The sequence below is a fragment of the Oncorhynchus keta genome, chromosome 19, assembly GCF_023373465.1.
Source record: "Oncorhynchus keta strain PuntledgeMale-10-30-2019 chromosome 19, Oket_V2, whole genome shotgun sequence".
Lineage (NCBI taxonomy): Eukaryota > Metazoa > Chordata > Actinopteri > Salmoniformes > Salmonidae > Oncorhynchus > Oncorhynchus keta.
The window spans coordinates 50,578,657-50,597,923 of record NC_068439.1 but is presented as its reverse complement, the minus strand read 5'-3'; the positions used below and the strand labels follow the sequence as shown (position 1 = coordinate 50,597,923).

The following is a 19,267-nucleotide window of genomic DNA, read 5'->3' as shown; positions in this document are numbered from 1 at the left end:
GTGTCATTCCAGTTTATCTAATCTGTTGTGTTATACTATTACTTGTTATATATGACTATGGCCAGTGTTGGTGTCTTGTGAAAGACTCACCTATGGCCTTATGTCAATTGAGAATGGTTGGCTAAGTCAGTAGTTTTCAATTCTCTCCTCAGGGACACCCAGCTGTTCCAAAGCTTGCACACCTGATTCAACTTATTAATAAACACATGAAGAAAAACTGACATTTTAACAGTATAATATGGCTATTAAACCAGAATAAAAACACTGTATGGTTCTACAAAGAACATTTGAGCTTGAGAAAGGTTCTTTATAGAAGCATTCTCCATAAAGGTTCTATAAAGAACCATTAAAAAAGTGTTCTATATTGACCCAAAAAGGTTTGTAACCATGGCAGAATAGATAGATACTTTTTTTTAAATTGTTCTTTATAGTAAGAAACTGTTTTTTGTGGCACCATACAGGGTCCATTTAGAAGCATTATGAGCATGGTTCAGTTTGCTACAGCAGGAAAATAATCTTGCAGAAACAGGAAATGTGAATTATGATTAGAATGAATGGACATGTTTTGTAGGGCTTGATAAAAAAAAAATCTTATCGCAAATCAAGTCTGAAATTTACATGCAGCTTATAACGTGCAGCTTATAAAGGCTTCATAAAGCCTTCATAAACACTACATAAATGTGTCACAAATCATCTATAACCATATGTCATGCTCTATAAAGGGTATAACGTGACATAACTGTTAGACATAACCACCAATGTCAAATGTGACATAAACCTGTGCTTTATAAAGGGTGCTTTATAAAGGGTGGCATAAATACTGCTTAATAAAGGGTTTAGAAATCATATTCAATTTAGGCTTTACAACGCTTTTAGAACCTTTCCATGCATCTTGGTAGAGCCAGGATAGTGGGTTCGATTGTCAGATCCACCCATATTTAAAAATGTATGCACGCATGACTGTAAGTCGCTTTGGATCAATTCTATATATTATATTACTCTAAAACAGTGGTGATTTTCACATGTAAATCTTGGTGGGGCAAACTCAACCATAATCTTTTTTACACAACACTAAACAATACATTATATTATATATTATATTACATGAATTGCACTATAACGGTTACAAACGGTGCCCACAAACTCTTTGAGCCTAAATAAAGCTGTCCCAAAAGAAGAGCTTTCCTTCAGCACCATGGAGTGAATCCTTACCACCGCTACACCTATCAGCTATCAGCTGAGCCTTGTCTGGCAGCGAAACAGTTCATTCAGCCTCATTTTTACTGCCTTTTAAAAAACCATAGCTGATATGGCTTAAATAAATATGGTTTCCACTGACTCCTTGTGGATTAGCGTAACTCGATAAGAACCTCACTCTCCTTCAAAAATACCGGATGGCAACATGACTTTTGAACCATACACAAACCATACATTATGTTCAGTAAATTCAAAATGTTTGTTCTTATATCATTAACAAACGAGTTGTGACAAGGTAGTCCAATAGTAATGAACGTGACGAGACAGACAGGCAGGCAGCGTTTCTCAGCAAGTCGAAATCAGGAATCAGCTGGCATAATTTGTATGGATATATACAAAAAAATGTAAATTGAAAAAAGGTTAAATGAAATGCAGCTAATTTGCAGTCTTTCCAGCTTTAGTTTAATTTACTGTAGCTGTGTTGTTGGCTAACTCCTCTAAACAACAGTGTCCTGACAAGTGAGCACATTTTCTAAGCCAGGCGAAATCACGCCTCATTAGCTCAATGTTATGAATGTCAAAATAAATGTCACTAGCAAATGCAGCTACTTTTCTGTTATTCTGGCTGCACTTTTTGATGTGACAATAAGTTAGCCGTAGTTGGCTAGCTAGCAAGCAAGGAATAAGAACATTGCCAGCCAGTATGGCAATGGAACATTTAAAAGGAACGACTGGGTCACGTCCATAGATTGTCACACCCTGGCCTTAGAGATGCTTATTATTCTCTATGTTTGGTTAGGTCAGGGTGTGACTCGGGTGGGAAATTCTATGTTTTCTGTTTCTTTGTTTTTGGCCGAGTGTGGTTCCCAATCAGAGGCAGCTGTCTATCATTGTCTCTGATTGGGGATCATACATAGGCAGCCCTTTTTCCCACCATTAGGTTGTAAGATCTTGTTTTCTGTTTAGTTACTGTTGCCTGACAGAACTGTGCGTTTTGTTATTTTGTTGAGTGTTTTTTAAATTAAAATCATGAACACTTTCCACGCTGCGCCTTGATCTACTCTTTCTACCACCAACGAGAGTCATTACATAGATACAGAACAACAAGACTGAATGACTGTGTCGCGTCTTTAGCACCCCTAGATTTGTGTCAGGATTATATTTTGTGGAAGGATGAAATAGTATGAATAATTTAATCAAAATAAATGTTTTAATGAAAATATGTCAATCATTATTTGAATATGTTGGCAACCCGTTGTATAAAAGTTATAATGTCCTCGAAGCCGGTATTTGGAGGATATACAGTATTGGCACGGTTTGCCGGCCCTTGACGAACAACACCCGTGCCAATATTGTATATTCTCCAAACACCAGCTTCTCTGACATTATCACTAAAGTATCCCCTCCTCATGGAGAAAAGCACATGATCTAATTATAATTCACAATGAAATGCATCTTTCCAACATTGCCTAAAATTAAGAATAAGATACTAATGAGACCAATATAAGCAATATAACAATTGAGATGTACAAACTATGGCACAAGGGAACAATGAGTGGCTAAAAGGCAAGCCGTAATTTCGATTAAGACATTAATGAGAGAGCTAAGACAGACATAGTCGATATGACTATTTGTTCAGCACTTTTGAAATGGAAAGCGACAGAATTCAGAACATAGTCCGTTCTTGCAGTATTCTCCCTGTACACCAAGTCAGAGCCGTGGAAAAAATAACGGTTGCATATAAGCAGTCAATGAAAGCTTTTTCAATATTTGACGATGACATTTCTCTAAAACAGGCTATAGGCTACATGTGCAGCTCCAAGTCAGAACAGTAGATTAAGTTCTGAGGGGGCGGAACCAAGGGTGAGACATGGGCTACTACACAACATACACTTAGCATTACTTTCTTAGCTACAGTATAGATATATCCCTGGCATATTACATCATTTAAGCAGTAGCATACACAACATATTTTTTGGACTCACCATTGTTGTGCTGTGCTCATTTGAACAGGTAGGTGGTGCAGCAGTCCATCTTGTGGGCAAATTTTTTCATCAAACTTTGACATCAAAGTCTGGCATGCTCTGGATTTATGCTGCTTTTAAGACAACTGGGAACTCGAAAACAAATTAGGTTGAATCATGACATCAGATCTCTAGAAAGAGGCCTGAGTTCCCGACATGGAATTCCGAGTTGGATGACCTTTCAAAATGTATTTTCCCATTTGGATCTCGTTTTTTTTCAGAGTTCCTAGTTGTCTTGAATGCAATGAAGTCAGAGGTCGGAGATTTCCCAGTTCCCAGTTCTTTTGAACAGAAGTCATGCTGGATTGACACATGACCAATGTATTCAAACATTTCTGGCCCATGGTGTTGCATGTGAATGTTTATCCTTTTAAGCTTGGACCCTTTCAGACAGATTTTTTAAATCCTTAAACCCAGACTTGGAGCAGGTAGGGGAAGGAAAATAGTGATTTCTTTGCGATGCTTGCAGTTAGCCGCTGATTCTTTCCAATCCACTCATTGTTGAATTTGCGACTTCTGACTTGTTGTGTAATGTTTATATCCAGTGGCCGATGAGCACCGATACGTTTTATCTATCATTTCTCCCGATAATTATGACAAGGATTGAATAGGATTTGCCAGTTGATTGTCCATATGATTCTGCTTGTCATGACGATGACTGCTTGTCGAGCTAGTTAACTTGTTAGCTAAGATTTTAAAAGTATGATGTTGACATGATCATTCCAATCAAAGCTACGGTAGATTTAATGTGATATCTGTAGCCAATGATCTTGTGCCTTCTTGGATGGGCACTTCTAATGTTACTCTATGGCAGCACCCGAGGGTGCTTGAACTGCCTAGCTCTCTCCGTAGATTATGCGTGGACGTAATGTTCCCATGAGTGACAGAACACTGAGCCAATCACGGCGCAACTATAGAAGATTACCAACGTCTACGCTAAAATATATATTGTTTGCAAACTGATATGTAACACTAATTAATGCAAAAATAACATGCAAAACAGGCCAACTTCTTTTTTTATTATTATTTTTAGCTAAACAGGTGGGGCTCAATGCCTTGAATGACAGGGCACCACTGATCTAAAACATTTATAGGATGGCCTAACCTCTTCCCTCTTGGGTGTATAGCCAATATTGGACCTGACCTCAACTTTCCTCAAATTGCTGTGCTACAGTTTGACACACACTCTAAAGTGCAGTCATGGTAGGGCCTTTTAAAATCTATTTTATTTGTTGCCTAATTCTGTTTTCTCTGTTTAGGTTTTCCAGGTTTCATATTTCCCCCAATTTTGCAAGGTTTCCCCCCAGTTTTTCCACACCTTTTTTAAATAGAAAAACAACAACATTTGATTTTCTGTGTTAGCGCGCGGATCCCATTACCGGGATCAAAATCGACAACATCCGGTGAAGCTGGAGCACGTCAAATTCAAATTGCAAAATCGTAATATTAAACATTCATGAAAATACAAGTGTCTTACATTGTTTAATAGTTTAACTTGTTGTTATTCCAACCGAGTTGTCAAAAAGGCTTTACGGCGAAAGCATACCATGCGATTATCTGGGGACAGCGCCCTACACCAAAATACTTTTAAAACCAGCACAGGCATCACAAAATCCCAAATAGCGATAAAATAAATCACTTACCTTTTGAGGATCGTCCTCTGTTTGCAATCCCAAGGGTCCCAGCTACACAACAAATGGTTGTTTTGTTCGATAAAGTCCTTCTTTATATCCCAAAAATGTCAGGTACTCGGGTACTCTAATATCTACTTAAATAATACAATTTAAGACAGAGAATAGTTTGTTCAATATGGATAATAAATAACAAAGAGTGCACACCTCATTCACGCGTGCAACAAGACTACATTTCTAATGAGACACCTTGGAAAAACTTCAACTACTCTGTCATTTTTCAAAAAACAAGCCTGAAACCTTTTCTAAAGACTGTTGACATCTAGTGGAAGCCATAGGAACTGCAATCTGGGAGCTAGTTATTTGTATATCGCATTGACAAGCATTGAAATGGACTGTGACCTCAAAAAAACATTTTCCGGATGGATTTTCCTCGGGTTTTCGCCTGCCATGTCAGTTCTGTTATACTCACAGACATTATTGTAACAGTTTTAGAAACTTCCGAGTGTTTTCTATCTAATGCATATCTGAGCCTGGGTAACAGGCAGTTTACTTTGGGCACGTCATTCATCCGAACTCCGAACACTGCCCCCTAGCCCTGAGAGGTTTTAAACCACATCAGGGGATGACTTTTGAGTTCTGGGAAAAATCTAAGAAACTTACATTTTTGCGTGTAGTTGCCCTTTAATTCAGTGTGCATGCCCTGCACTGTGTTTGGTGTTTCTGTAGCGCAGAAAGTGCACATGTGATGAGTTCGCAAATCAAATGCACGCTTGTGGTGTCACTGGACCGCAAGAAATGAGTAAGATAACATGTATTTATTGTAATTCAAATAAATTTGTAGTAGTTAAGTGTTGTGACAAAAAAAATCTGCTAGCTAGCAGGCTCAGCTAAATAAAAAATCACCCTAAATACAGCCACGTCTCATAGGAACATCATGAGATTTATAAATTAAAGATAATATAATAATATGAATTCCCATTTCCCCATTTAGAGTATTTCTGGCTCAGCACAGACCTCATCCAGATGGTGAGACAAAGGCATTTCAAAACAGACCTACTAACTTTCTTTGTTGTTACTTTTAAGGTTGGAACCAACATGCACTACATCCAGCAGGCAGAGAGGCAATAACCATTCGCCTGCCAGCTCATGGACAAGCCACACCATTCACAGCCCTGTGTAATGTCCAATGTAATTACGTTGCTGGACATTTTGAAACGTATTGTGTTTGTAGTGTAAAAAAAAAAAGGAACAGTGTGGTTTGAACATATCCTTCATGTTTATTTGTTTTAGCTGTTATTGATCATTATCTAAGGGTTAATACATTTGTATTGACATCATTAAGCCTTTAGGTATGTGTTATGAATGACCAAAGGTGTGTGACTTTAAAGGAAATACAGTGTCATACGATATGGTGTGTTTATGGATGTGTTATGAATGACCGAAGGTGTCTCACTTCAAATGAAGTATTGCAGGACACTTACATACAGTGTCAATAGATAGGTTATTAACGTTCTGCTAATTCATGAAGGTTCTCTCATGATCCACAGGTTACTGTAGTGTGTGAGAGGTATTTAAATAGGTTGATGGACCTGCAAAGCTTTCGTGTGTGTGTGTGTGTGTGTGTGTGTGTGTGTGTGTGTGTGTGTGTGTGTGTGTGTGTGTGTGTGTGTGTGTGTGTGTGTGTGTGTGTGTGTGTGTGTGTGTGTGTGTGTGTGTGTGTGTGTGTGTGTGTGTGTGTGTGTGTGTGTGTGTGTGGGGGATATCCACCATTCAATGTTGGCTTTAGTGGGAGTGACCATAGAATTCTATCGGTGTGACCTTACTGAGTAAAGTATTTGTAATCTGCTTATGTCCTCTGCTAGCAAAAACGTTCCCCCTGGTCATCACTAGTTAACACAGCGACAAAGTCATAATTATGTCAAAACCCTGCCCATTTCCACAATTTATCTTCTTAAAATTGTAATTTAAACCTAATCCTAACTGATGAAGGCCAAGTTTGATGTGTTGGTCCAGCAGACGGGATTAGGAGTAATGTGACAGACGTGACTTCACTTTAGAGCGTGTGCCATCCTTTCAGCACAACACGTCACCCTTGATAAAGGCACATGTTCATATCAGGTTCGACATAGTGGGTTATGTCACATATGACATGGGTGATTATGTGACACAATTATGCCACATTTATGAACCCTTTATAAGGCATGACATACTGTTTTAGATGCTTTGTGACACACGTATGTAGTGCTTATGAAGGCATTATGAAGGCTTTAGGACGCCTTTATAAGCTGAACGTCATTTAAAGCGGGACTGCCTTGGTCATCCTCGAATACACTACAAGTTTGCATTTCCTGCTGTACAGGAACATTCTCAGCAACAAACGAGGGATCAAATTGAGATCCTACATCTGTATAATCTTCAAAAACGGTTCTATGTAGCACCAAAAAGGGTTCTGCTATGGTTACAAACCAAAGAAACCCTATCTGGTACTATACTAGAACCATTATTTTTGAGTGTGTTGCTGTCTGACAGTGATGGATAGCCGCTGATGAGTGACACGGTGTGCTGTCGAAACCAACAGGGAGCATATGAATAGTGTTATCTATCGATCAGTTATGTAGGAATCTGGCAGCCCTGAAGGACAGAAGCATACTGTGTAGGTTATATAAAGTCATGTGACGTGTAATCCTTTATGATAGCCTGAAAGGCATATGTATAAGCAGCGTAGTGTCATTACTATATGTAAAAAAATATATATATTTAAAAAATTGTGACAATTAAAATATCTTATAAATATGTCTTTACTTCAACCGTTATTATAACAATAGTGAAATTGTAACCAAAGCTCAGTTGATATTAAGAACACATCCATCTCCGTTTCCCTTGGTAATCAGAAGCCAGACTGTAACATTATAATGTTCTATGTCGAGACACATTTGTTAGACAAAAGCACTGTGATGTTTGGGGAGCAGAGTTTGAGTCTCATGAGGGAAACAGATTTGTATGTGTTTCTTTGAACCCTTCTCCAAACCGAGGCCAGGGTACAGTTAAGCCACTGGAAAACAAATATGTCATTGGGTGTTTGTTGCTACCAGAGCAAACACTGGGAATATTTCACTCCAAAAGCAAGCTTTTGTTCTTCACGCATTGCTGAAGTTTGGGTTTAACATAATTTAGTTTTGTAACTTTTTCCTATTTCTTTTGGTTTCAATGAATATTAAAAATACATTTAAACTGAATTTATCGTTTTACTCATAGATCCACATTGTTATTCATTTAATGTGGTCATTAGCATACATCTAGCTACTTCATGACCCTTGTGACTGGAGCAGGTTGTGTGTTCATATGAAGTCTCAGCTACAATACCTGTCTGTGGGGGGAGGGGAGGTAAAGACAGACTAGCATATGGCTGCTGGACAGCTTCTAAATAAATATAAGTATGTTTGTAATCCATTTCAATCAAATGGGTAGTGGTGGTGGCAGGTCGGTGGTATAAGTGGTTACTACGTCTTTTAAAGGATTCTTATTCATGTTGAGCAGTGGTGTTAGGAAGCTGTTTATTATTTTAACTTGTTTACAGATCTGAGGTGCCAAGTATGTTTTATTATCAGAGCACATTAGAAACTACTCTAATCTATATAGTCTACCTGCTGCTTGAAATCAGAATGTCTTATTGAAAATAATGCATTTGTCATAGCTACATTTACTTCCATAGTAGTCCATTGTTTACTACGGTGTTCCATCATGTAGTAGCTTGATAATGCACAACAAGTGAGAGGACTTTGGGAAATGATTGCATTCATTCCATACCAGTCATGCATATAATCTATTGATAGCTAAATAGACCTATATATATATATATATATAACAGGAATTAAGTTGACGAGAAAGAGAGGGTGAAAGAGACAGAGACAAAGAGAGTGACTTGTCCCTGGGAGTTTCTGTAGCATTCCCCAGCATGGGCTCAATTCACAACTGTCAGGTATAATCGTATTGTATTCAGTTCAGTTCTTGATATTTTCTCTACAATTGTTTTTACTGGAAAGATGACTACTGTAGAATACAGTTATGTGATGGTTAGTTACGTATCTCAAGTGCAAGCTAATTTTGGGAATACATTCTCAAAACGGCATATACTTCCCTGAACAGAAGAGATGGTTAGGAATCCATGAATTGTTTTTGCATCTCATGACTTGTGAAAACCTGGTTGACTGGATTCTAAACTGTGATACAAAGAGCATGAGAAATAGCACATTTCAATCCATTAGTATACACTTCCTTTATCCAAACAGGTTTTTATGGTAAAGATACCGAAACACATTCCCCAAATATTGTTCTGCTCTAGCCCCATTGGGTGTCTTTCTCTTGTTCTATGGAAATTATATTATCTTGTTGATGAATGAGTGTTTTTTTTGTGTGGATTAGAATATTGTATTTTAAACAGCTTTATCCATGTAGAGGCTTGTGATCTTTACTCGGCTGTCCAAACAAATGCAAAGCTTCATTAACCTGAGTTATTGTCTATAGGACTCAGGACAAAACACGTTCAAGAGAGATTGTGACTTATTATCTGAGGTGATTATGAGAATTGATCAAACTAGTGAGTGGCTGAAAGAAACAGTCAATCTTGATTTACGCCCAAAGTGGTATACAACCTTTTTTTTATCAGTATTTTGTTGATGGGTTTTAGAAGTCCTCTCTTCAGAAACTGAATTGATTGATTGTAAAAGTAGAGGCTTAACCTCTGAGTTGATTTATTGGATGCTAAATCAGATTTGTTGAGTTATGTTATAGGGCTTCCTTCTAAAATAAAGGTACAAAAGTTTAACCTCTTAAGCATTTACGGGATCGGTGTCCATATACCGGGATGGTTGTTGCTAACGTGCGCTAATGTGACTAGAATGACGTTGTAAGCAACAGCCAACTTTCCAGGACATAGACATGTCTTATATGGGCAGAACACTTAAATGCTTGTTAATCTAACTGCACTGTCCAATTTACAGTAGCTATTAGTGAAAAACGACCATGTTATTGTTTGAGGAAAGTGCACAACAACAAAACTTTTATCACGGCATCTGGTTTGAAACATTCACCTCTGAAGGTAAGTAATGTACTTACATTCAGTAATCTTGCTCTGATTTGTCATCCTGAGGGTCCCAGAGATAACATGTAGCATAGGTTTGTTTGCTAAAATCAATTTTTATAATTCAAATGTAGGAACTGGGTTCAACTGTACAGTTTGAACCCCTGCTGTCTCTAAACTAATTCAAACAATAGCTTCGCTCATTTAAACCAAATGGAAAGGGTTGGATACAGAAGAAGACAACAAATCAAATCAAATGATATTGATTACGTTCGCATACTGTATTTTGCTGATGTCATCGTCGGTGTACGGAAGTGCTTCTGTTCCTAACACTAGTCTTAAAGCCATGATGTTGTGAGACAGAAATTTGCCCAGTGAACTTTTTACCCTTTGTTCTCTTTTAAAAAGTCACCCAGTCCCTTAGTTCTTTCCACTATGATGGCCCTTCTGGCAGGCAGACACCTGATGGAGCTGTGGTCTGTTTGGTTCACACTTCCCAGCCTGTGGGCATAAACTCCACTGATTGGTTCACACTCTTCAGACTGAGCACTGATAGGCTGACCCTCCCAAGCCTGCAGGACTAAACTCTTAACTCTGGGGATCATTAAATGTCTCTCGGGGTCTGCATAGAGAGTCTTAACAAGTCATTGACGTAAACCGCCATGACAGCTCTAATAGACTTTGCTGCCGGAGAGATCAGCAAGTTGCTCTGTCTCACATTCATATTGTCAGATCACTGCATCTCTTTATTTGAGTTAGCATTAGCCTCTGTCTTGACTATATCGCCATTAGAAATCCTCCCCTTTTTTTGTTGTGCTTCCGGAGACTGAATTTCAACAGATACGACTGTATGAACCGCTTCCTGTTTTGGTCTCAGCCAGAAGAGTGTTATACTGTCTTTAGAGAGTCTCCTCTTGAGTGCTTTAAAAAAAAAACCTATTAGTGTGTTTACTTTGACCTGTGATGAATGTATTTTTGTTGGCTCTCTGTCTCTTCTGTCTAAATGGAATATGTCAAGCAGCCCACTTCAGGACGCTGTACTGAACACACAGTAGGTTTCTGTCCTGACAATAACACAGTAGGCCATGTGGCTGGCGATCAAATCAAACAGCATTCTTGACAAAATACCTGAGAAAGATTGACAGACTTCTGTAAAAAAAAAAAAGAACTCACACCCCTGACTCCGCATCGAACTGTGGTAAACACAGGGCTGCTGGAGGCAAGTCTTCTGGTTGATTCCTTGCAGACATTTTGTGGAATAATACTCAACATGACATATTTGCATTTTGGTAACCCAAAATAAATAGCAAATATTGTGCACTATGTGACCTTCTTATTTATCTTGATCCAGTATCTCTGATACATATGGATTGGTTCCCTTACTCCCTCGATGCCACAGGTAAAGCTGAGCAAAAATGGAAAATGCAAAAACAAAGATGAATTAGTCCTAAATATAGTTTTTATTTTATTTACAGGGAAGGCGTATCCCCCAGAGTTCTACTACGACACGTACAGTCCTCTGTGGCAGAACCGACCTACAGTCTACGGCTTCAAACTGCAGTGGACCCAGATGAATCCCAACGCTGTGGACCGCATTGTGGCCTACCGCCTCGGCATACGACAGGTAGGTGTGTGCGTGCGTGTGCATCCTAACTCTAACCCTGGATGTAGAAAGGCCTTACATATGACAGGTAGGTGTGTGCGTGCGTGTGCATCCTAACTCTAACCCTGGATGTAGAAAGGCCTTACATATGACAGAGGGAATATCAGAATAACCAGTCAGGGACATAGACTCTCTGTAGATACTCCCAACCCATATTCTATGCATTGCTTGCTTGTTATTGTTCTCCTTGGACAGCTTCATAGGCCCAGTGGAGAGAGAGCACCATGTGGAGAAAGGAGTGGCAGACATTGGTCCTGTTTACCTGCAGATGAAGGCTTCAGATGACAGGCAGTCAGCATTGATTTATGGTTGTCAATCTCTCTCTCCTTCCCACTACCACTGATCCCTCCTCTCTCTTTTTTTCTGATCACAATTTCTTATTTTTTCAGTTTTTTTTATATTTTATATACGTATATATCTTTTTTATTTATTTAACTAGGCAAGTCAGTTAAGAACACATTGTTATTTACAATGACGGCCTACCCTGGCCAAACAGGGACGACGCTGGGCCAATTGTGCGCCGCCCAATGTAACTCCCAATTACGGCCGGGTGTGATACAGCCTGAAATCGAACCATTTTGTCTGTAGTGACACCCCAAGCACTGAGATGCGGTGCCTTAGACTGCTGCACTACTCGGGAGTTCTCTCTCTCTCTCTCTCTCTCTCACTCACTCACTCACTCACTCACTCACTCACTCACTCACTCACTCACTCACTCACTCACTCACTCACTCACTCACTCACTCTTACACAGTCTCATCTCTCTCTCTCACAGTCTCACACAGTCTGCTCTCTCTCTCTTTCTCACAGTCTCACACATTCTCTCACAGTCTCACACATCATAGTGAAAGACCAATAGTCCCCCTTTTTCAACAGCATCTGTTGCGTCACCCAATTTTATCACATTAACACGTTGGTAGCTTCGTTAAACTGAGGCTTGATGCCACTTTATGTGGTCTCTTTCGTTGTACCCATAACCCCCTACTGGGACAAAGTGGCACCCTCCCTTTGGTCACAGCAGGCATTGACTTTCACAACCTACAGAAACATAATGTAGAAATGTACGCTACTGTAGGTCTCTGCATGATCCTGTCTGTCTGTTGACAGTCTGAGAATGTTGTTCCTGGCAGTCTTGATTACATTAACCACAACGATTACAGGGAAATATGCTATAGTATTTGTTAGCTTTTATTGGTTAAGTGGAAGCTCTTATTCAGAGCCACTGCATTACAGGCGACAGTTAAGCCTTCTGAACTGACGTCCTCACATTGAGTGAGTCTAATACCGAGTCTAATAGCTGTAGGTATACTTCAATAAATAGTATAATTCCATTTTGTTTCCTACTACACCCCGTACGGAATTTACGCTTGAAAAACCCATTAAAACCGGGCTTGTTTCTGTACCTCAAGGATTTTTCTGTCAACAATTTCAGTCGGCTTGTTTGTTAATGAATTCGGGTTGCATTCATGTGATTCGTTCATTCGCCGTGGGAGCCAATGGTACGCCGGCTTCCTGCTTGTCAGGCAGGCTGGTTTTCGAGAGCTTACCAGGAAGACACATTTACTCTCCCTTCGCTGGAAATCAACTGGTCCTCTTCACAATTTCACAGATTAGTTCTGCGCTGGTGCTAAAATGGGCCGAGAGTAATTCCGCAATCACATGAACATTATAATCTATTTAGCTGTTGTTTGGAGAGAAAAAGAAAAGGCAAGGAAATAGTCCTGCCTGTTTGCTCTCTCTTGCTTTTGTTTTTTATTTCCTACCTGGCAAAGCAGAAAATCGTTGTTTGCGAGAATTCATTTTCTTTCACCCTTTTTTTCCACCCAAGGTAGTGGAGTGCATCTCAACTAGGCTGTGTATCCCAGGCCTCCCTACCTGCTGTTGTCTTAGATACAGGAGGTATTATGCTTTAGGGGAGTTAAGAGGGGGCCCATCGGTAACGTTTACCTTGAAGGTGAGCCTCTCCTTCATGTTTCATCTGCCAAGAAATGATTGAATCTTGACCCTTTTTCTTTTCCACTTTTCTTCCTTCGCAATGAGCATTCTGTTTTCATCGCTCTTTGCGATTGAGATAGCGATGGAACATGAATGAGTAAGGAGGAGAGAGGGAACAAGAGAGGGAGGGAGAGTGAGAGGGAGGAAGGAGGAGGAGTGTTTCCCTCCTTCATAAATAAATAAATGCTTAGATACCCCCGGTAGGATGCTGAGCGGAGTGAGCTGAGACAGTGGTGCAGTAATGAAAGCGTTGGCACATGGACCACTCCTCAGCTCTATCTGCTATTTATAGCCATGAGCAGAGCAGCTAACACTACGCCTGTTCTGTTATGTTCCCCCTCCATTCCCACATAATCATGATCATTTCCCCTTCGCCGCTGCCTTTGAATTAATACTGAGGGCTAGTGTGTTTTATGCCTCTAATGGATGGCTCTCTGTTATTGTCTGGGGCCTGGTGTGAAAGACAGACCGACAGACAGGCGGACAGGTAGAACAGGCCGGTTGGGTCGAGGAAAGAGAGTGTGAGGCCCTAGTTGAAAGGAACGAGCGTATAGGAGCGAGGAGAAGCACAGAGCAGGATCACGGCCCACCTTGGCAGTCATGGCTGCTGTCTGTCTGTGGGCTTCACTTCTGAACACTCTACTTCCATGTCAGCCCACTGCAAAGACAAGGCAGCCTTTCTATGTCTACTCTCTGTCTCTCGCCTCCTTTTTCTCTCTCTTGTTCCAGCCTTCTTCCCTCCTGAAGCATCCTCACGCTGCAATGACAGCCTTATCCTTTTTACTCTCTCTTTCTCTCTTTCTTTCCCTCCTTCTCTCATGCGTTGCAATGAAGAAATGACAGCCTCTTCCTTCTTCCTCTTCTCTTTCTGTCTCTCTCTCTCTCTCTCTCTCTCTCTCTCTCTCTCTCTCTCTCTCTCTCTCTCTCTCTCTCTCTCTCTCTCTCTCTCTCTCTCTCTCTCTCTCTCTCTTGCGCCTCCTCCTCCTCAGTCAATTGATCTGTCAGTCAGTGTTGGATCAGTGAGCGGGGCGAGGAGCAGCACAGATCAATAGCAGCAGACTAATTACATGCAGCCAATCAATCTCTCTGTGTCTCCCCCTCCCCCTCTCTTTCTGTCTGTCTCTCTCTCTCTCTCCCTCCCTCCTCCTCTATCTCTCTCTCCCTCTTCTCTCTCGTTCTCTCTCTCCTAATGTTGAAAGCCACTTTGATTAGTCCTGCGTTTCACTCTGCACCCGTCTCTTTGATCAACTTCTCTGGTTCTTAAAGGTACCATAGAAATCCCACAAACTGCTGCTGCAATCTGGTGAATTTAGATGTGATATGGCACTCTGCCTCTGTCTGACTCCCTGTGAAGAAACACTAGGAGTGAAAGGTAATGAGTTACACGCAGAAAATGATAATTGCATCAAGTCAAACAAAGTGCCAAACCTAAAGAAGTTAAACAGAGACGCACTGTTGCAAATCACATTCAAATAGTAAAAGGCTTCTGTAATGAGCAATTATAGATTTAATTAACTATTTAAAAGACAATTCTGTTCCCTGATGGTGGAAAGATGGAGTCATCAGCTTCCATTTGTTCAGTCAGAGTTTGAGGCAAAGTGGTTCTGGAGCCAAGATTGGCATTTAAGGCCTCCATCTGCCCCTAACAGCATTGTACACACTTCGTCGTACACGCACATGCATGGATACTCGCATGCACTCATATTGTATGCACACACACACAGACACACACACACTTCATCAAACTCATCTCCAAAACCTTCCAATTCATGCAAATTAGCAGAGGTGCCTTTTGGACTCTGTGGTGTAGCGGAAATGAAAGGGCGAACTGTTACAGCCTGTCTACAATTATAAATAACAGACAAAACCAGAGCTATTTACCTGTGAACCTAACTCTTAGTTGGTAATTACACAGCAGACACACACTGGTTAATTACTTAATTGGCACTGGCTTAACCAAACACACACCCACAAACACACACACACACACACACACACACACACACACACACACACACACACACACACTGCGCATCCTTAGAAACTCATCCATCGCTTCTCTCTCTCCCTCTAGTCTCACTCTCCCTTCCTCTCTATCCTGGCAACACACATTCACAATGGCATATGGTGACTATTTGTGATGCAGGAGCTGTTACCATTCTCTTTTCCAGGTCTCTGCTATCCTAACTGATCCTCTAGAAGAAAATACATCCCTTTTTCCCTTATTCTCTCTCATGCTCAAGCCCTTTCATGGTTCCCAATGAATGTGCAATGCATCACTTGCCTCTTTGAATTCCACACTGGTTCAAAGCCACGTTGCAATTGTATCACCAGGCATGAATAGCAGGAGCCGTGTGAGGATGACTTAAATTAGATCATCAGCTGAAAGAGCAACGTCTAAAGATGTGATGGGGAATATTCTGTTTACGGTTAGTCTCTTTTAAGGCAGGGGCACGGTCTGTGTGATGCGATGCATAGAGAAGCATATGGACCATGGTTAGAGGGAAACTTCTAAGATGACCATGTTTGATAAGAGGCTGTTGGTAAGGATGAGAATGAAAAGGCAAGAAGTCTTGAGGATGCATCACTACTGGTCATGCCCCCTTCCCCTGTAGAGATTTGTAGACTACATTCATGACACGAGACTCATTCCAATTCAATCTGTTTCAACCTGTGCTCACTTTTCTTCTCTGTGTATGAAGGCAACGCTGGTTTGAATCACCGGAATGTGGGAGTCTCATTGTGTGTGTGTGTGTGTGTGTGTGTGTGTGTGTGTGTGTGTGTGTGTGTGTGTGTGTGTGTGTGTGTGTGTGTGTGTGTGTGTGTGTGTGTGTGTGTGTGTGTGTGTGTGTGTGTGTGTGTGTGTGTGTGTGTGTGTGTGTGTGTGGTGAGAGAGGCGTGTGTGTGGTGAGAGAGGCGTGTGTGTGTTAAGTATGTTCATTTGTGTAATTCTAACTGATGTCATGTGTCCTCCCCTCCAGACGGGGCTCCAGAGGTGGTGGGAGCAGGAGATCCCCGTGGATGGAACCATCACCAAGGGAGAGCTGAACACACACAACCTGACAGAGCTCATCAAGCCTGCGGCCTACGAGGTGCGCCTCACCCCCATCACACGCTTTGGAGAGGGGGACTCCACCATCAGGATCATCACCTACAGTGGTGAGTAGACCATTTAGAATGGTCTCTGCATGTTTAGGGTTACAAATTCCTGTAATTTCCCCAAAATTCCAAGGATTTAAGGATATCATGGTTGGAGAATTCTGGAAATCCTGCTAATTTCTTCTAATTCCAGGAATATTCTTAGAAAAGTTGGGAAAGAAACTAGAATTGTATCTATTTGTTTGGGAATGTAACAACCCCAAGCAGGTGTATATTGTATGAAAATGAGGAAAACTGTTCAATGTGAAGTGTGGATGAAGTCAGTGGTCTCCTACTCTGGGACTGAATTACAGCTACAAGGTAACATCCTTCATTAGGTATGTGTGTCATCCTGTGATGATCCTGTGATGATGTAGTCATGACAACTAGACCTCTAAACACAGCGGTTGAGGTTGTTAACAACAGGAAGACGAGGCAGGTTGCTAACAAACAGAAAGGTCAGTTGTCAGGGAAGATAGTCAATGATTATGATATTGACTAGATCATCCAGTGCCCTAATAGATAATAAAGTGCATACATATTGATCTGACAAAATCAATTAGATTGTTGAGAGCGAGTGAAGCTATTTATGCTAGCTTGGCTATCTATGCTAGCTGACGCAAAATAAAATGTTGACAGAAAAATAAAAGCTACAGGAGCTAGATTGGCTATCTATGCTAGTTAAGGCAAAATAACATGTTGACAAAAATAAAAAAGCTACAGGAGCTAGCTTGGCTAGCTGACGCAAAATAAAATGTTGACAGAAAAAAAAAGCTACAGGAGCAAGATTGGTTAGCATGCCAACCCTGAGAGCCAAAAACACATACAGTGCCTTTGGAAAGTATTCACTTAAGTCTTTGCACACCTGGATTGTACAATATTTATTTATTTATTTTTGAAATTCTTCAAGCTCTGTCAAGTTGGTTGTTGGTTATTGTTAGAAAGCCATTTTCAAGTCTTGCCCTAGATTTTCAAGACATTTTAAGTCAAAACTGTAAGTAGATCACTCAGGATCATTCGACGTCATTGTAGACTACAGTGTAGATATGGCCTTGTGTTTTAGGTTATTGTTCTGCTGAAAGGGGAATTTTTCTCCTCCCAGTGTCTGTTGGAATGGAGACTGAACCAGATTTTCCTCTAGGATTTTGCCTGTACTTAGTTGTATTCCGTTTCTATTTATCAAAAAACAATCCCGAGTCCTTGCCGCTGACAAACATACCCATAAGATGATACAGACACCATCATGCTTGAAAATATGACGAGTGGTACTCAGTGATGTGTTGGATTTGCCCCAAACATAACACTTTGTATTCAGGACTAAAAGTTCATTTCTTTGACACATTTTTTTGCAGTTTTACCTTGTTGCAAACAGGTTGCATGTTATGGAATATTTTTACTTTGCACATGTCTTCTTCTTTTCACTCTGTCATTGAGGTTAGTATTGTGGAGTAGCTACAATATTGTTGAACAATCCTCAGTTTTCTCATCACAACTATTCAACTCTGTAAGTGTTTTAAAATCACTATTGGTCTCATGGTGAAATCCCTGAACAGTTGATTTTCTTTCCGGCAGCTGAGTTAGGAAGGACACCCTTTATCTTTGTAGTGACTGGGTGTATTGATACACCATCTGAATCCGAATTAATAACTTCACCATGCTCAAAGGGATATTCAGCATCTGCATTTTTTATGTGTACATATCTACACTATTTATACAAAAATATGTGGACACCCTTTCAAACTAGTGAATTTGGCTATTTCAGCCACACCCATTGCTGATAGGTGTATACAATCGAGCACACAGCCATGCAATCCCCATAGAGAAACATTGACAGTAGAATGGCCTTACTGCAGTGAATTTCCACGTAGCACCGTTATAGGATGCCACCTTTCCAACAAGTCAGTTCGTCAAATTTATGCCCTGCTAGAGCTGTCCACGGTCAACTGAATGTGCTGTTATTGTTTTTATTTTTATTCAACCTTTATTTAACTAGGCAAGTCAGTTAAGAACAAATTCTTATTTACTATGAGGGCCTACTAAAAGGCAAAAGGCCTAAAAATAAATGAAATACAAATATAGGACAAAACACACATCACGACAAGAGACAACACTACTTAAAGAGTATACAACAACATGGTAGCAACACAACATGGCAGCAGCACAAAACATGGTACGAACATTATTGGGCATAGACAACATCACAAAGGACAAGAAGGTAGAGACAACATAACATCACTTAAATCAGCCACAACTGTCAGTGTCCATGAATGAGTCTTTGAATGGGGAGATTGAGGGAAAACGGTCTAGTTGAGTGTTTGTTGCAGCTCGTTCTAGCTGCAGTGAAGTGAAAAGACGAGCGACCAAGGGATGCTTTGGGGACCTTTAACAGAATGTGACTGGCAGAACAGGTATTGTATGTGGAGGATGAGGGCTGCAGTAGATATCTCAGATAGGGAGGAGTGAGGCCTAAGAGGGTTTTATAAATAAGCATCAATCAGTGGGTCTTGTGGTGGGTATACAGAGATGACCAGTTTAC

General features: G+C 40.5%; 1 protein-coding gene across 1 annotated transcript in view; it reads left to right on the top strand.

Moving 5' to 3' along the window:
• LOC118398434 (MAM domain-containing glycosylphosphatidylinositol anchor protein 2-like) overlaps positions 1-19,267 on the top strand; it is a 352,144-nt gene that overhangs the window by 262,363 nt on the left and 70,514 nt on the right. The window contains exons 11-12 of the mRNA XM_052470749.1: positions 11,411-11,559; positions 16,575-16,752. Of these exons, the coding sequence (XP_052326709.1) occupies positions 11,411-11,559; positions 16,575-16,752 (327 nt within the window). The remainder of the gene's footprint in view (positions 1-11,410; positions 11,560-16,574; positions 16,753-19,267) is intronic.